This window comes from Dermacentor albipictus, chromosome 5, assembly GCF_038994185.2.
Source record: "Dermacentor albipictus isolate Rhodes 1998 colony chromosome 5, USDA_Dalb.pri_finalv2, whole genome shotgun sequence".
Taxonomy (NCBI): Eukaryota; Metazoa; Arthropoda; class Arachnida; order Ixodida; family Ixodidae; genus Dermacentor; species Dermacentor albipictus.
Window position 1 is genome coordinate 92,409,907 of NC_091825.1, and position 19,363 is coordinate 92,429,269.

Here is a 19,363-nt window from a genome sequence, read left to right on the forward strand (position 1 = left end):
CCATTGTAAGAGAAGTTGCTTGTTTTGCTTACTTAAATGTAGTCTATATGTTCGCTGTCAACGCGCTTTCCGTGCTACGCCCGTTTTGGAACGCTGGTAACGCGTCATGAAACGCTGGTAATTAAAGACCATGGGTGGCTCTTGTTTAGCGTCATAAAAGGAGAAACATTCTCACAGGTGTAGGTGCTTCCGAAGAGAGACACCAGTTTCAATGCACTGTTAGCTGTTATTCCGCAGTTGTTCTTATCTACGTTTTTATAAGATGAAATGAGGGTCCACTTCTTGTGCACGCCTTTTAACTCGGGCGAACATTGCATGTCAAGGAGATAAAGCACAGAGGGGTCGCACGCACCCGACATGACCAATAAAAGGTCGCGAGACGGATAGTCACTATTTTTCCCGTCAGCGAGTGAATTGCACGGTGTCAGTATACTGTACCAAACGATTCTGCTCGTGTACTTGAATATGGGCGATAAAATTGTCAAAAACATTGTCGTTCTTGTTGTCAAAATATGGTCAGGCACTGATCACAGAACCAGCAGGCCATAGAAATCTGTACTCAGCCGCGGGTGCTATGTGTGCGCTTGCTCGTAGGCAGTTTGTGGCACGCGGGTATGTATGTTGTTAAGCCCAGCTCTAACGTCTCTCTAGCAATCAGAATATGCAGGAAAGGACGTTCAAGTCCTGTACTGCACAAGCAAAAACTGAAGGGCGAGGTGACCACGCCTTGAAAGACGGTCTTCGAGTAGAGAACACATTGAGTGATGTGGAGCTACGATGCCTGCTCGAATACATGCGTCGAGGGCGAAAAAACGAAAAAAAGAAGTTGTGCGATAGGTTACACGAGGAATATGTGAGCTTTTTGCGCCCGAAGCTAAAGCTCCGGAAAAAAGAAAGAAACTACCGAGGCCAGCTGCAATTTCGCGTGCTAATGACACAGAATTCCGCTTTCTGCATGACACGTGACAGTTGGCGCATGTAACGAGTTCTGAGCCGAACATATGGTTTTGCCTACGTCACTCGGTTTAAATGCATTTGTTGGTTGTTCAAAGGAGACTAGCTTTGCGATCGTTAACCTTGTATTGTTAAGCTAATGCCCAAGGCTTTCGGCTCCTGCACTTCGTGGTACTTGAAAACAAAGTTGGTTCAAGTATTTATTTATTTATTTATTTATTTATTTATTTATTTATTTATTGCGGTATTGGAAGCAGTGACAACAAACATTCCGCAGGCTTTTCCACTTCGTTAACTTGATGTACAAATGCGGTCGTGATGTCAGGTGAACTGAATTCTTGTAACTATTAATCAGTTGGGTACCACAAGCTAGGTAGTCATTGGAAGTGACAATAAAAGAGCGGGAAGAAAGGACGCATCACATTCCGTTCAGTCTAGCAAAGGGACCAAAGGAAGCAGTCTTGTGCGTACGCAGTCACGCTACGAAGGAACGAAAAAAAAGAAACGCAGAAAAATTCCGTACTTTTCTGCGATACTACACAAAGAGCACCTGACACAACGAAAGCGAAAGACACACAAGCGTGCCACTGCACCACAAGAAGAAGAGCAATTTGCAACATAAGAAGATGAGGAAAAGTACTATTATTAAAATGAAATATTAGATGTGGCCAAAGCTTGCTAAATCCCCGCAGGGGCGTCTGCGTCAGCAGGCGTTTGGTGTGTTGCGCCACCACGTACCCGAGCACACCAGGGTTGGACCCTCCCGCGCGTAGCCGTGCGCGGCTTATACCCCTGACACACGGGCAAAACTAAAGTCCTTTCCAGTAAACCCCTTTTGCTACTCTGAAGGACCCTTTGCAGAAAGGAGTTGCGCCGATGACACACGGCACCGCCTTGAACTTCTTTAGGTAGTTCCTCAGATGAACGCCGCAAGAAAAATAGCGCTGGCTGTTAAAGCCGCAAGAGAGAAAACATTCTTAAAAAGCTGCGTATTTAATTACATTTAGCTACTGTAGAACCTAAAAATATATTTTTTTCATTGTTGATGGCTAATAATGCTTATAGTCGTTTATTTTATTCGTGTTTTTGCGTTGTTAGCAGCCATTTAACTTGGTCAAGCAACTATGTGCAGCCGGTGTTTTTTCTGTGCGTGCTGTTCGTTCTGGTGATGCCCACGTTTCTGTCGTCCTTTTTCACGTCTTTGTCGTCCCTTACTTCGTGCACGCGGGCGTAACGCGTTTTATTCAATATCTTATTCCAACAACTGTGATCGCGTGACAGAACTGCGCAGTTGCAACATGGCTCAGCGAAGCGCTAGCGACGAAGCAAGAGTTGAGATCGCTCTGATGCTTGTCGCTCTCGGATCCCTTGAAGATGAGATAAACGCCGCAAAGGCGAAAGTGGAAACCATCAAACGTCGCCTCATCATGAACAGCTTCATGTTGACAGCTTCGGCACTGTCCCTTCGAGCCGCCAACCGTGAAAGGTGGACCTACGTGCGCAACGAACGATGGTTTGAAGACACAGTGCCCTGCCTTGGTGACGGCCACTTTAAGCAAAGTTTTCGAGTGAGCCCAGCCACCTTCCGTTATCTTGTGGACTGTCTGCGTCCTTCGCTGGAGAGGGTTACAACGAATATGCGCGAGTACATTGCGGTGGAAAAAGTGGTGGCCATCGGCTTATTCAAACTGTGCTCCGTGGCAGAGGACCGAGTCGTGGCCACTGTCTTTGGCGTCGGACGATCAACGGTGAATGGCATTTATCGAGAGTTTTGCGAAGCCGTCATTTCCGTCTTGGAAAAGGACTGGCTCAAGATGCTGCGTCCAGCGGACATGGACGAACACATTCGCGAATTCATGGCCGTCTGTGACTTTCCCCAAGCCGTAGGAGCCCTCGACGGCTGCCACTTTCCCGTATCGCCGCCAGAAGAACATGCCACTGACTATTATAACTATAAGGGATGGTAAGTTGATTTCGCCTGTTTGAGTAATTAACCTTCGTGCCTAAGACATTGTACTCGATGCACCTTACAAATACGCTCAATGTGCCTTTTAGCATGGACGGGTTACAAATTAGAAGCGCATTTGAACAGCACCGCATTTAGCTTGAATAACAACCGTAATTGTCCTCACAAATGGAGGCCGGGAACTTGTTTTCCTAGGATGTACAACCGCGCGTATTTTTTGCAATTACAGCGATGCAAAAGAAAATCCTCGCTACAAGCTTACCAAAAACAAAGCCTACCGAGAAAATAAGTTTAATAAGTGTTTACGTAACTATAGTATACGAGAACGAGAAGTATGTTGCAATTCACTTTCGAGGCCTTGAAGCAGCTAAACGCATTATCACGACAGAAAATTTCCATTGAAAAATTGGCAGTGGTAGCTTGCAGGAGCCGTCAAATGCTACGAAGCGTCGTGGCAACCAAGACGAACATAGCCTCAAATTTATTTACTTGGCGTGATACACAGTGAAGATATGATCAGGAGAGCTTTAGGAGATTGTACATATAGGGCTAATGTTAGGAAATTACTTGAATATGAGGCCGATGTCAATGTTCTGAGGTGAAAGGAGCATAGACACAAACAAGAGATATATTATGTGTATTGTCTAGTGCCTTTCACCTCACAATATGCCAAACCAACATGTCCAGTTTTCCATCCCAACGTCTTGTCAACGCATTCATGAATTGTTCTTAATCTATTAACATCAAAATTGCAACTGCTATTAAATAAAATGTTCTTATTGACTCGACTATTGTGTATATGTTCATTTTTGCAGGCACAGCATTATTCTTCTGGCTCTTGTGGACCACAAGTACCGTTTCAGGTATATAAACGTGGGTGCCCCTGGAAGAAGCCACGACTCTCATGTTTACCGAATGTCGAGCCTCTCCCAGATGGTTGCAAGTCCCCTTTTTAAGGCTCCGGTGGCAGCAATTGGAGGAGTTGCCGTCCCACCTCTGATATTGTGCGACCAAGCATTCCCACTAACACCAAATCTCATTAAGCCATTTGGACACAACGGTCCACTGAGTGAAGACCAGAGAACATTCAATTACCACATCAGCCGAGCGAGACGTATAGTAGAAAACGCTTTTGGGAGACTTAAAGCAAGATTTCGCTTCACGTCGAAGAGAATGGAATGTGATGTTGACAATGCCCGCCTGGTGATTCGCGCATGCTGCGTGCTCAACAACATTTGTGAGCATTTCAATGATGCAGTTCAGTTTCAGTGGCTCCAGGAAGTGCAACAGACTAACAACCAACTGCCCCAACCAGTGCGTAGTAGCGATTCTGAAATTGGAAATGCAGCCAGTGTGCGTTCTGCACTCGTGGACTACTTCAGACAGAGGGTGTAGACCTTGGTAGCTCACTTCTAAAAATTGGGCCCCAACATGCAAGTGATTTGTGCTCACACTCGTGAATAAAACAAAGTGACCATTTTTCTGTCTCAAGTTTTATTTAAAAAACCAACAACTGCATTCACGAGCTTTTCTTGCAGCTGCAGGTGTTTGCTTCGCAGCTCGAATTCAGTTTATTGTGCCCGTTCAAGCTGCTCTCGCAGCATTCTCTGTTCGGCAAGTATGGCACCTTGAATTTCCGTCGCTGCTGTCACGGTCCGCCGTCGCTTCCTCGTTATGCGCGTTCCTGTGCTCGCTTCAGGGCTCAGAGCAGACTGCACGGTGGGTGAAGGTGGTGGTGGCTCTTCTGCCGGTGTTCCTGGCGCCGATGTGCCTTCACTGTCGTCGGTCATGTCTGATGTGTGACCGCTCTCCATGTCAGAGATCAGCTGTAAACATTTAAGAAAAAACTGCTACACAGATTGCAAGCAAAATATTTCACTAGAGGCAGCGCATAGCAGCCTCCTAAGTGTAACAGGCACCGCCGCTTCGTTATAGCCACAATCACACCTGTTGATAATTACATTGAAGAAATGAACTGCACAAATGGGGATAGAATTTTTTATGATGCAGTACAATATTGCACCAAACACGACAGCCTTTCTGGGAATCTAGGGGCATCCTTCAAAAAAAAAGCTTAAAGTAACAAAACCACCTTTATCATGCAAAGCAAAGGTCTCTTCAATTTGGCAGTGCAGGAAGCGACTTCACTTGTGAAGAAAGCACGGCCAAATCGAGGAGACAAAGTTTCACAAGTCTCTCAAAAGAAATGTGAACTTCTGTGAGTGAAATTGTGGTAAAACATAAGCGTAAATGCTCATGCATTTACATAAGTAAATGCATGAGCATTTACTGATTGCAGGGAAGTTGCGCAATGGTGCTTTATTCATTGCATACCTTTTCGACAGTGTCACTGCTGCTGTTGCAGCAGCTCTCCTCCATGAGTGATGAGTCATTTATGGGTAAACAACCAATAAATCTCTTGATTTCATTGAAGTACGGCCACGTCGGTGGCGAAGAACCAGTTGTTAGCTCTCGTTCATGTTTTCTAAAACAAAGAACATAACAGTCGATTTCAGTGGTGAAGCACCAAAAGCAAGGACATTACAATGAGCAGCGTAGAAATACATACAAAAACTATGCTAGCTTATCAGAATTTTATTGCTGCCTGAAAGCAAGTTCACCTGTGTGACAAACTAAACGAGTACTTTTGACCACGGCAGCGTTTTTTGGTAATGAATCAAAATAAATAAAAGTCGTGCCAATTAAATGCTAGACGGAAACATCCCTAGCTATTGTTTGCACAGTAGGCAACAACGTGCCTTTTCATTGACGGCACAATTTTTCACCTCACGAGGCTTGAATCTTTTTTTTTTCTTTTCGTGTAGACTAAAGCGTATTTAAGGTTACAGTTCCCAAGACATCAGACACGTGGAAATTGTAAACCTCGAGTACACCCGGCTGACCTAAAGAGAAGCACCACGAGACACATGGTACGAAGCCGCCGCGTTCGCGGCACCAATGCGGCCGTACACTTCATATGCGAATATAGCTGTTCTGACACTACTGCACGTTGTCTGTCATCGGCACGCTTTCGTTCACAGCTGATTCAATAACGCAACATGGCTCTACCATACACCACGCAGGGCACCGATCTCGGAACTTTGACTTTAGCGATAAAATATCAAGTTCTCTGTCAAGCACGAACACACGCTAAACATACAAGCACAGCGCTCGCGACCATACACAGCGAGAAGAACAATAAATCGACGTCTTACCTGTATGTCTGCGTTAAGTTATCTATTTTGCTGTGTACTTGTGCCCGCGTGCGGGGAAGGCCCATGCTGCTCAGGCTTTCGGCAATTTTATCGTACACCCCGCCGTTGTGTTTCTGGCCTCTTAAAGCGTCCAGGTGGTCCTCCCACAGCTTTATAAGCATCCAGGTGGCCTTTTCAGACCACTGGACGCGTGGTTTCTTCTGGTTATTCCCTGCGGGCGCTGATTGTGGAGACTCCATCTCGCGACGCGAACACACCACACGCGGCAGCAAACGACGACGACACTGCCGGAATTCAACATGGCGGCACTAGCGACGTTATGCGAACGTTTGAGAGTATAGCTAGAAGAAATCTCCACTATTCGACAAATTGTATTACCGCTAACAATTAAAACATTTTCGCAAGGTAAAAAAAATACCTATGGGCACCGTAGTTGTGTGGCAGGTTTCCTTCTATTGACGAGTTGTGCATGCTGTGTGCGAGAGTAACCCCTTTCCGCTCGAAAAGTAGTTGCGCGATCTCCTTTCCCGAAAAGGAACTTTGCCGTAAAGGAGATACTCCTTTGTCGTGTGTCACTGCACTTGAACGCCTTTCCGGTAGATGTCCCCTTACCTAAAGGACTTTAGAGTGCCCGTGTGTCAGGGGTATTAGCCGTGTCCGGGGGAAAGGGGATCCTGGGGGTTGAGCCAATGCCGGGTGTTTGGACCTATACGGCCCCTCGGCGGCGGCAACACACCCCTTTGGCCTCGGCTTCACGTAGACGGCACCCCCGGACTGACCCACCCGGGGGAAATCGGTAGTTGCCTTTTCCTGTCCTCCTCTCCATTCTGCGTCTTTTTCTCTTCCATTCAATCTTTTCTGTCTTCTCGTCTCTTCTATTTACTTCCAACTTTCCTGGCAGCGAGGGTTAACCTTGTGTGGGTGGCCAACCTTGGGTACTCCAGATTGGGTTATAGTGGCACCGTACAACTGGCGAGGGCTTGTCTTACTCGTAAGACCTGCTCCGTCCCCATGTTGGGCTCGGTGGTGGGCGGTTGGCGCTGCTGCCGAACTCATTACCTCTATATGGCTTCTAGTAAAACACTTTCCCTTGATCGCCCTCTAAAAAGAGGACGCACCGATGCAACCTTTCAATTCTTTTTGAAAAGCAATGAAGAAAATTTCCCAAAGTACCATGTAATCCATAGTGAAAGCACCACGAGCGTACGTAAATTCTCCCCCTTCTTGGTGGCGAAATGCCTTCGCAACACGATAGGACCTGGCTATAAAGCCACAAAAATGTCTAATGGAGATCTGCTCCTTGAACTGAAAGATAAATCCCAATATGAGAAAATGAACGACTTGAAATGCATAGGCGATGTAGCGGTCACTGTGTCCGCACACCGAACCATGAACACGAGCCGTGGAGTAATCTCCGAAGACGACTTCATGGACCTTACTAACGAAGAGCTGCTTGAAGGTTTTCAGGACCAAAATGTCATCAAGGTAGAACGAATTCTAATCCGCAGGAATAACGAACAACTTCGAACAAAGCACATCGTACTAACCTTTGGTACCAGTGTGTTGCCTAGTACAGTGGATGCAGGCTATGTCAAAGTACGTGTAATGCCGTACATTCCAAATCCTCGACGGTGCTTTAAGTGCCAGAGGTATGGGCACGGTTCCCAGACATGCCGAGGACGGCAGACTTGCGCGAAATGCAGCTCGAACGATCATGCATCAGACACTTGCGACTCATCTCCACATTGCGTGAACTGTGATGGAAGCCATCCAGCTTACTCTAGAACGTGCCCTAAATGGAAGAAAGAAAAAGAAATCTATACATTAAAGATCAAAGAAAATATAACATTTCACGAAGTAAGAAAACGTCTGTCATATTTGAATCACACGAGCTTTTCCGAGGTGGCGCGACGGGGGGGCAGCGTCACAAATCCCTCGGGAGTCTACCGCGGTCACTGACAGTGGCCCGGTAATCACTCCGCCTGCCCCCCAAGTGGCTGCAGCAAGTGCTGCTCCATCAACTTAGAAAGTGGACCTACCGGCTCCAGTCCACGAACTCCACGGCCTGGGACGCGAGTTTCAGCGCCTAGTTCACGATCCTCCAGCACCTCGGAAAAGGGTATGGAGGTCGATCAAAAATCCCCGGCGTCATCGACGCCGAAAGATCAGCGCTCTTAGGAGCGCGCTAGGAGAGAGAAAATTCCTGTAACAACTCAAAGAAAGGGACCGGTAACCTAAACGGTTACCGCCCTAGTATACATATCCATCTATCTTTGTCACGTGCTCTTGAACACAGGCAACCAAAATCTTCCTCGATATGGCTACACAAATAATTCAATGGAATGCTAGGGGCCTATTTCGCAATCTAGATGATATCAAAGATCTACTAGCGGAATATCAGCCACGACTGTTCTGTGTTCAAGAAACACATTTAAACTCTACACACCAGAACTTCTTAAAACAGTACATAGTTTTCCGTAAAGATAGAAATAATGGTAATTCTTCTTCAGGTGGTGTGGCAATCATAGTCCAAAAGTCAGTTGCATGCCAGCATGTATCACTCCAGAGTTCATTTGAAGCAGTGGCTGTTCGGGCTATATTGTTCAATCATCTTATAACGATTTGCTCCATATATATACCGCCAGATGAACGGTTTGACACAGCAGAATTTGAAAAACTGATTGACCAACTTCCCGAACCCTATATAGTAATCGGAGACTTCAATGCTCACAGCACATTCTGGGGTGACTCAAGATGTGATGTGAGAGGACGGGCAATAGAAAACTTCCTTCTTTCTTCTGGAGCCTGTATATTTAACAAGGCAGATCCAACCTTTTACAGTTCCACACACAACACGTATTCATGTATAGATTTAGCAATAGGGTCAGCGTCACTTCTCGCACACCTGGAATGGAGAGTTATCACTAATCCATATGGGAGCGATCATTTCCCGACACTCCTAGAAACCACAAAGTGGCACGATGGACCAGCTTACCCCCAAAAATGGAGACTTCATGCAGCAGACTGGTCAAAATTTAGAAACATAAGTAAACTGTGCCTAGAAGAAGTGGACCATTTAGGTGTAGAAGAACTGGCTAGCTACATCACTGAACACATCCTCTGTTCCGCTCGAAAGTGCATACCTCAATCCTGCACAGATAAAGTAAATCCAAAACCGTGGTGGAACAAAGAGTGTGAAACTGCAAAGAAACTCCAGAACAAAGCGTGGAGTAGATTCTCACGCTACCCAACCACAGAAAATCTTATAGAATTTAAGCGGTGCAAGGCAAATGGCCGCCGTATTCGCCGAGTATCGAAAAGAGAAAGCTGGACACGCTACGTATCCTCCATAAACTCGTACACGGATGTTAGCAAGGTATATAACAGGGTACGTAAATTAAAGGACAACGCCCAAATGCTTTTCCTCTCGTCAATGGCTCTGGTGAGTCAATAGAAGATCAAGCAAACACTCTTGGCGAGCACTTTGAGAGAGTATCAAGTTCGGAAAATTATTCCGAAATTTTCTTAAAGCATAAAAGAATAGCTGAAAATATTCCTCTACATCCAAAAAGGACATCAGAAGGGTACAATAGACCATTAACATTCCATGAACTCAAGCTCGCCCTAGGCTCTTGTGGTAGCTCGGCTCCTGGTTCTGACGCAATAACCTATGAAATAATCAACAATCTGCCTTATGAGACCCTAAACTGCCTTTTAGGCCTTTACAATAAGATATTTACTACTGGTCATATACCTTCATCTTGGAAAGAAGCAATAGTCCTACCAATACTCAAACACGGCAAAGACCCTTCCTTAGTTAACAGTTACAGACCTATTGCACTCACTAGCTGCTTACTTAAAGTATTTGAAAAGATGATTAACCGACGCCTTGTCTTCTTTTTGGAATATAATGGTATATTGGACCCTCGCCAATCTGGCTTCCGAAGAGCGAGGTCTACTACCGATAATCTAGTTCTCCTTGAATCATATATACGTGATGCATTTGTAAATAGCCAATACTGTCTATCTATATTCTTTGATCTTGAGAAGGCATATGATACTGCCTGGCGATACGGTATTCTGCAAGACCTGTCATCCTATGGAATTTGTGGTAGCATGCTGAACATTTTGCAAGATTACTTATCTCAAAGGAAGTTCCGTGTAAGAATTGGCAATGTATTATCGCGCACTTTTATTCAAGAAAACGGTGTACCACAGGGAGGTGTGCTAAGTTGCACACTTTTTATAATCAAAATGAACTCTCTCCGCTCTGTTATACCACCAGTGGTGTCTTATTCTGTCTATGTGGACGACATCCAAATCAGCTTTAAATCCTGCAATCTGTCCATATGTGAACGCCAGATCCAGTTGACTGTTAATCGGCTCACGAAATGGGCCGACGAAAACGGATTTAGATTCAGTGCAGAAAAGACTTCCTGTGTGCTGTTTTCCAGACGTAGAGGGGTATGTCCTGACCCTTGTATTACGATGCATGGGAGAAACCTCATAAATAGAAAAGAACAAAAATTTCTAGGTGTAATCTTCGATAGTAAGCTAACCTTCATGCAGCATGTAAAACAGTTGAAGCTGAAATGTCTTAAAACTATGAACCTTTTAAAGATTTTATCCCACCAGTCTTGGGGAACAGATAGGTATTGCCTCCTATCTCTTTTTAAAAGCCTTGTGTTGTCACGCATAGACTACGGATGTATTGTTTACCAGTCTGCTTCAAAGACAACACTTAAGGTACTCGATCCTGTATATCACTTAGGTATCCGTCTAGCACTTGGTGCCTTTCGGACGAGCCCCGTCCAAAGTCTATATGCAGAATCTGATCAGTGGCCGCTGGATTATCAACGTACATATCTGGGAGTCGCCTATGCAATAAGAATCATGTCACTAAAACAACATCCATGCAAAGCACTCATAAGTGATCAGTCCACAAATCAGCTGTACTTAAACAGGCCTTCACACGCCCCGCCGTTCCCGTTAGCAGTAAATTCTGTTGCAGAAAAACTCGGAGTAGATTTCACAGAATTGCAGGAAAGCGACTACTTTGAACCCATCGCACCTTGGGATGAATGTACAGTGACCTGTGATTTGTCCTTTACAGAACTTAACAAAAAGAGCTGTCCAAATGCCCTCATTCAACAACATTTCTTGGCGCTTGAAGACAAGTATAAATCATTGGCATTTTTCACTGATGCTTCAAAGTCTGCAACTTCGGTATCATGTGCAGCCCATGGCCCAAACTTCTCCAACTCTAAAACCTTGCATAAAAATAGCAGCATCATTACAGCGGAAGCATACGGTATTCTGATAACTGTTGAGCATATAGTACAACACAAGATACAGAAGTCTATAATATACACAGATTCTTTAAGCGTTGTTACAGCCCTGTCCAGTGGCAAAGCAAGCCGAAACTCTGTTTTAAACATGCTCCTTAAACACATTCACGTAGCTTATAAACAAAACCTAGCTCTTGTTGTATGCTGGGTGCCAGGCCACTCTGGGATTGCAGGCAATGAAATGGCGGATACAAATGCCGGACAAGCGGCTCATAGGAATACCGTTGATGTAAGCAGAATGCCTGGTGTGGACATGAAACCTGTGGTACGAAAGGCGCTCCGTATTCATTGGCAAGATGAATGGGACAAGGAAGTTGAAAATAAGCTCCACCTGCTTAAACCACAGTTAACCAAACCTTTCCCACTGAAGCTTGATAGACACACCGAAGTCACACTGGCACGACTCAGAATAGGACACACTTATGGCACACACAAATACCTATTGACTGCAACTGACCCACCGACGTGCACACGCTGCGGTGAGAACTTAACTGTCTTACATGTCCTCATACAATGTCCTGAACTTCACCGAGAGCGAGTGGCTCATTTCAGGGAACTTTACTCAAATCATATACCCCCCATCCATCAATGTTTTTATCAGAGGATGCATTTTTTAACTTTAAGAGAGTGCTTCAATATCTTGCAGAAGTTAATTTTCTAGGCATAATCTCATATCATCCCAACCATCAGATTGTGCCTCACAGGTCAGGAACGGTCTGATGTACAAAGTATGTCTGAGCTCTCTTGCACTTCTTGCGTAAGCAAGAATTGTACAGCAAGGGACTCGGGCTATCGGCAATAATTTACTATGTGTGTCTATAACCAAGCATTTGAGGCTTTATATTTATCTTAATAATAATTTTAACATTCATTTACTAATATTTATAGATTTGTCTTACGTGTAGGCCTCTATACAGCCTCTATTACAATTCTACTAAACCAAACCACATGTCCTGGCGCTCTTTGGCCTTGATGCCCTTGCGCCACTAAACCTCAATCATCATCATCATCATCAAAGCTTGCTATGTATATAAAAAAATCTGGAGGAAACCTAAGCTTCCCCTTTAAGGGCGGAACGCAATAGCATTAAGAAATCCTTTACTGCTTCTGATCACCGCGTGTTCATTATTAGAATAATTTCCATAAATTGGCACATAAACGCAAAGGATGATCGGCCAAGAATGGGCAAGCACATTTTGAACAAATCAGAAGAAATGCAAAAAAACAGAACAACATAGAAGCTGATATAAGATTTGTTACATTGCGTACAACACATGCGTCGGTCCGTCTCTTTTAATGCAAGACCTCAGGAATGATATGGGCAAGTTTATAGGATTTCTTTAAACACTCGACGAAAGCTTTGTGCCACACAAATTCGAACATGTGCGTGAAATCTGGTCAGGTTTTGTGCTCAGTGTGTGCCCCTATAAAAGCAGCGGCATAACTTGATGAAGCACAGCGTGCAACTTGCGTACGTGGCAGACGCGTTGTTTAACTTCTTTTCTCGAGGGAAGACACAACTGCCGCTACAGGGACGTATACGAATAGGGAGAACGAATGAAAACAATAACGACGGGGTGGGCGGCCCGACAGGAGTGTTTCCGTGGGCGTCCTTTTAGTGGCAAGTGTACGCCTTACAGCAAGTACGAAGAACAGGGACTGTATGCATAACGTAAAACTATTACTTTCTGGTTTTATTGCCATCTCCGTACGTCAATTTTACGTGACCGCGGACGCAAGCATCAGGCGGTGACCCGCAGCACAACCCAGCTGGGTTGTGCAAACAACCCAGCTGAACGCTTTCCTCTTCTATAGGAGGGCACTGTTGCCTGCATTGAAAGCAAATAGCAACGCTTATTTCGACAGCTTTTTTCTGATTCATTTGGTCGACAAGTGGTTAGGAGTGCGCGGAAGTGGAGAGGGTTTTAGTGGGTCCCAGGTAACGCAGTGAAAGTGGATAACCGGATGAGGAGAGCGGCGCCGGCATCTGTGGTTGGTGCCCTTCCCCCTGCTTATTGGTAGGCTGGATACAGCGAAAAAAAAACAAAAAACAAAAAAAGAAAGCAGTGATGGACGGTGATCGACACAACGCGGGTGCTTTCACCGCCAGTCATCTTTCTTCACTCTTCTTTTTGCGCTGCTTCCTAAGTCTTTGTAATTGTACCAACACGCCCAGCTATTGTTTCGTCTGCAGTTTCCCTTGCTGAGTTTGCGGTGGCTGGAGTAAAATCGCGGCGGCGTGCAGCAGAAGGATTAAAATAACGCTAAAACAAAACCCCATAAAGTAATAGTGGCACACCGATGTCGTACACATGTGCAAAAAGCTCAACAGCACTGCCACTATATTTTATTTATTTCTTTATTTATTCAAAATACCCCCAAACGCCCTCATTACGAGGGTATTACATGGAGGGGGGTGCAATCACAAGCACTGGTCATTAGTTAGTACATACTGAAAAAAAAGAGAGTGTAAGAGAAGTAATAATACAGTGAAACAATAGGTAATATACAAGATAATTAGGTCACAATTATTACAGAGAAAACATTAGTACATATTAGGAGAGCCTTAGGCAACTGCAATGAAAAGCACCAACAAACATCTAAAACACTGTGAACACTTTTTATTATACGCCGAGAAATACACTTTCGCCGGCATCTGCGAGTAGCCAGCGCCAGAGGGATCGGAGGGCAGTCATCGTTTATTCCATTTGCACCGGAGTGGTCTGCGGCTTTACCGAAAAAAAAAAATCCGTTTTGTTGCTCATAATTATGTGCGAATCTTTAGCGCGCATACGTCACTTTGACGCGGTGAATTTTACGAATAGCGAAGGACTAATGGCAAAGAAGGCGTAATAACGGCAAAAATAAATTTTACTTTATTCGGCCAAATAATGCATAATCATTGTGCACACGTCAAAGCAGACGATCAGTTTTCGTTACTTTCATGAACATCGCGTGACCAGCTGGTAAAAATGTCGGCAGCCCAAAAACTATTTGACCGATCGTGGAGTGCTCTAGGGGCAGAAATGTAGTAGAAAGAAATTGGAACAGCTTTACGTTATAGCGCCCCAAGTTATAACATTCAGGCGAAAACCGCAATCGCCTACCGTATCGACGTATGTACGCGCCCATGCGTTTGCATTATCCCTGTTTCTGTTACAGCGAAGCTGTTAAGGGCTACTTCCCCCAGGATCGTGTCCGCGTGTAGGCACAAACTCCCTATACGTGGGCCGACCCGAAGATAGTCCAATATCGGGCTGACTCGCGGTGGAGGTGCAATTCGCCATTGAGGGGCCCACATACACAGCTTCGCTGGTCATCCTTCTTCACAGAGTCGAAGGGCACTAAGCTTTTTTTTTTGTTTTCGCATGTGTTAGTCAGGTGTGAAAGCAACAAGCACAAAAGCCAATGCGCAAGACCTCAGTGAGAAGCGAATTAATGGTGCCATCGCTCCCACTAACAAACAATGCACAAAATGTCGCTGGCACTCATTTTTCCAGCCTCGTAGTATGGTGCTCGAATTGTTGCACATCTGCGAAAAATCCAGCAACCTTGTGGAGCGCTTGGCGACCTAGAACAGCAGGAAATCAACAGACGATGCCTGTGCTTGCCACAATGACCCTGCAAACACATGGCGGTAGCCGACGACAGAGGAACCGGAACATTTTCATACGGGATCCTCGGCAGGTGGTTGCTAGGGGCATGCGCGACGTGCTTAAAAGGTCCATCCGTGTTTTCGCACTGCTATCACTCGTACATAAGGTTAGCTTTTGTACCTGCCAACCCGGTTACCCTTTTCTTCTTTGAAACGTTCAGTGAAGTGGGTTTATTAGAGCCATTAATCGCTTGTTAGAATTCGATGTCACCGTTGGGCTGGAAAACGTAGAGACAACGCCATGAATATTGCTCCTGCATGGTCCTGGAAAGGAGAAGATGACGGAAGAGGAAAGCTGGCGGCAGTCTGTAGACGCCATAATCACTTCACCTGTAAATAAACATCACTTACGCTTCACAATATAAGACTTCGTGAACTTGATCAATAAATAAAGGAGAAAAAAAACACAGAACAAAAAAGAGCCCTTTGCTGGAAACACGAACATGTGAGGACAGACGCCCTCATTTCGTTACTGTGAGGCGGTACTCAGTATTGACGTCTTCCATTTATCTGTGCCTTACTAACATAAATTTAGCAAACTTGCTGGTTTCCCTACTAGATTATCCGCATATGGTACTTATTTTGGCTGTGAAAGTGGAGCCCTAGTGGACAGAGTATACTTCAAGCGTGTAATGAATAACATTTTCCTGAAGTCCATAACGGATACGTCAATTATACGTGAAGATTTTATTTTATGAAAGTCCATAGGAAGAATACGTCAATCATGTGGGAAGTTCTTCTTTTATGAAAGCATATAGAAAAACAACCTAGACGTCAGGTGTGGCCCTGTGATAAGTACTGCGATGTGGCTATTAAAATTCTCCGGCGATTCTAAGCGTATTTTGGCAGGTATTCATTGTTTGTTTATAAGAATCTTCATAAGAAAATACAATATCGACTGAGTGCTGCAGAGAGACGTCCCTTCATGTCTATTAGCACCTCTTCCTCGCTTCCAAATACTTGTTCTTTAGTGTAAAAGGTGCAGCGTTCGTTACGGCAATGCTGCTCAGTTTAGCATGCACACTGTGCTTTCTGCCAAGATCTATAATCTTTCGACTGCACATCGTGCCATTGCAGTAACATGATTAACTTTAGTTTCCCGTAGCGCTTGAGTTTCAGCATAGGCTCAGTGCTTATATTTGCTGTAGTCTTTGAATGCAAATACTCTAAAGGAACATCCAAATGTCCTCGTTGAATGTACTTCAGAGATCGCACCTTGAGCTGCAACACGTGCTGGGATCTTATGGACTCAGTGTTATATGCGCACTGCAAATATGTTGAATGAACTGTTATCATCATCCTAATAATCACCAATATTATTATTACAGCAAGGAACTTTGGCGGAGGACCACTTATTTATGGTGATGTCATTGTTTCCGCAAGTGATCCTGTAAGGAGTGTTTTCGTAGAGCGGTGGCCCTAGAAGGGGCATCAATTGGACCCAGAAGCGGTTTTGGCGGCTACTAATGTAGGCGTACACTTGGAAATGTGATCAAACTAACCTGACAAAGACCGGTACACCGTACACAGTGATAACGTGTCGTATAAATGCACTGTATTGCTTGAATTCAGTTAGCAAACATTTGCAAACGCTCACTGTAACATAACGGGCAATTTCGAAAGGTGTTCACTCGATGGGTTCATTCAACGTTTAGGATAGCAACAAGGTAGTCACAGTGACAAGTCATAGGAGCTAGCCGTGACAGCACATTGAAAAAGCCATGCGCAGCATCGGCTACCGCGGTTCAAGAGTCCCTCACCAGGTTTGGCCATCTGAAACACACAAGCGTAAACCTCATATTTCGCTGAAGATTGCGTCTGCAGATTATTACATGCGACCCCCACTAGAACACCGGAAATTTCAAAGCAAACAGCGCGCGTCCTCCCTCACCAGAAAGTCGCAGCAAGATATTGATGAGGGCTAGTTAGTTCATATTTGGAACTGAGGTTGAACAGCGCGAATAAAACAAAGCCACGAAGAAACCACATGCCGATGCTGGGCAAAGATCTAAAATGGCTGGAGAATTTCAAATAAGCTTCCAGTTAGCAGTCAGCTCTTCTTTGTGGTATTTCTTTCCTCGTGTCCTTGTTTTATTGGCGCTGTTCAGCTTCAATTCTCAGTAAGCTGTGCTCACAGGTAGAAGTTCACGTACAAACGCCATGACCTAAAACGTTGTCGTAGCTATATCGTGAGAACCCAAGAAAAAAAGAGACATGGAGGACATCATAGGGGAAATTATTTGTACTTACTAATAGAAATAAAGAAAAAATAAATTATTGGAAATGGATGAAAAAACAACACCCCACAGGTGGGATACGAACCCACGTCTTCGTGTTGCGCGTGCGATACTCAATTCAATTGCCGCCGTTGCCATTTTCCCGTACACTTTCTTGGGTATTTATGTTTTACTGCTACAACTAACACTGGGATTGTTAGCCAGCGCCATCACTCACAACCCTAGGCGGTAAATGTGTAAATCCTTTCTGCCGCAGGCGTCAGGAGTACGTTATCTATTTGGGTGATGGCAACTGGTCAATAAAGACCCACACATCCTACCTGAAGACAACAGTGCTGCCAGATTCGAGACCCTCGTAATGTAATGAAAGAATGTAATGAATGCTGGCTAACACTCCCAGGGTTAATTGTAGTTGTGAAACACAAACATCCCCGAAAGTGGATGGGAAAACGGCGCCGCGTGAGCTCAACTGGAAAGAGCATCGCGAGCGTAATGCGATGACATGGGCTCGTATCCCACCTGCGGCCAGTTGTTTCTTCATACACTTTAATTTCTATTAATTCATCATTTCTTTAATTCACTTAGTAAGTACAAATAATTTCCGCTATGTTGTTCATGGTGTCTTCGCTGGTTGGCTCCTTATGATCTCAGTAATATAAAAATCGGGCCCCTCGGTTCCCTTTCTTGTAGTCCTAGAAATGTCACTCAACATGACACGTTATTTCGGTACATCGTCCAATGCGGAACACAAACGCCGCCACCGAAAATGCGCAGCGCACCAAAACAGGAACAAAAAAATTGGAGGCTTATCAAGGTTAAACCCAGTGGATGCGAAGCATCCACTGGGCTTAACTTTAGCGTATCCTTAGCATTTGGAGGCATCTTGACCGCATACACGCCCGGCGCAAAGACGGTGGCGCGGTTGCGGGCACAGACACTGACGCGACGGCGGGCGCGCGCCGCTTCATCCCTGGCGTGACGTCACATATCACGTGATGCAGCGATGGTGGGGCCGCCGCCGCGTCGCGCGCGACGGCGCGAACCGAAGCGTGGAGGCTTCCGCCGGGCGACGTCCGACGGCGCGATATGAGGCCCCATCTGCAGCCGGTGTGACGTCATCACGTGGCGTCACATCATGTGATTTCACTTCAGGGTCAATGGTGGCCACCGCCGGGAGGCGACCGACGGCGCGATATGAGGCCCCATCTGCAGCCTGTGTGACGTCATCACGTGACGTCATGTCACGTGACCCCACTTCAGGGTCAATGGTGGCCACCGCCGGGCGTCGCGCGAAGGCCCGAAACCTACGTTAATATGCTTCGCATAAAAAAATGGAGGCGGGGCTGGTCACGTGGAGCCCACGCGGTCCCCAGGCTCCGTTATGGGAGAAGGCAGGGAGCGAACGTCGCTTGCGGACGCTGTACTCGCGGCACAGGGAAAGAGTGCTGGAACTCGCGCTCTCCTCCTGGCGGTATGGTAACAGGGCATATAATGTATTCTTTTTACTCCAACAATAAACCGATTTGTAAAATTTAACTCACTAAAACTATTCCTAGACGGTGTTTTAGCACTTCCTGTGTACAACGAAAACTTGCAATGGGGCCTAGTGAGCGGTTTTTTAAGGGTCCCCAACACAGATTGACGTGTGGTGCTTATGAACTGATAAGTATGGTATATAGATATGTCTCTGACATTTTTTGCGATTTCATAGGAGCTTTTAATTAGATTCTTTCGTATCTTAAAAGTTCTAAAATATACATATTCCGCACCTATGGCAGCAACAAGCGTCGGAGAACTTTGCCAGCCGACTGGCGGCTCTGTGATTGGTTGCGTGAGCGCGAAATTCACGTATCATTTCGTCGCACACGGCATAACAGTTGAGAGAGAAAAAAAAGCCATATGCTCAAATTTGGTAACATTTTGATCTTCAAGGGAATCAAAGGGATCAACATCAATGCCAAAAATTATTAGCCAGTGAGGGGGGACAG

The 19,363-nt window shown here is 45.3% G+C and overlaps 2 protein-coding genes across 6 annotated transcripts in view; both read left to right on the forward strand.

Moving 5' to 3' along the window:
- Positions 1 to 19,363, forward strand: part of LOC135897060 (multidrug resistance protein mrp-7-like) — a 139,331-nt gene that overhangs the window by 16,994 nt on the left and 102,974 nt on the right. The window lies entirely within an intron of this gene.
- Positions 2,116 to 4,385, forward strand: LOC139060543 (uncharacterized). Its single transcript, XM_070539705.1, has 2 exons — positions 2,116 to 2,917; positions 3,736 to 4,385. The coding sequence occupies exons 1-2, from the start codon at positions 2,253 to 2,255 to the stop codon at positions 4,313 to 4,315; spliced, it is 1,245 nt and encodes a 414-aa protein (XP_070395806.1). The 5' UTR covers positions 2,116 to 2,252; the 3' UTR covers positions 4,316 to 4,385.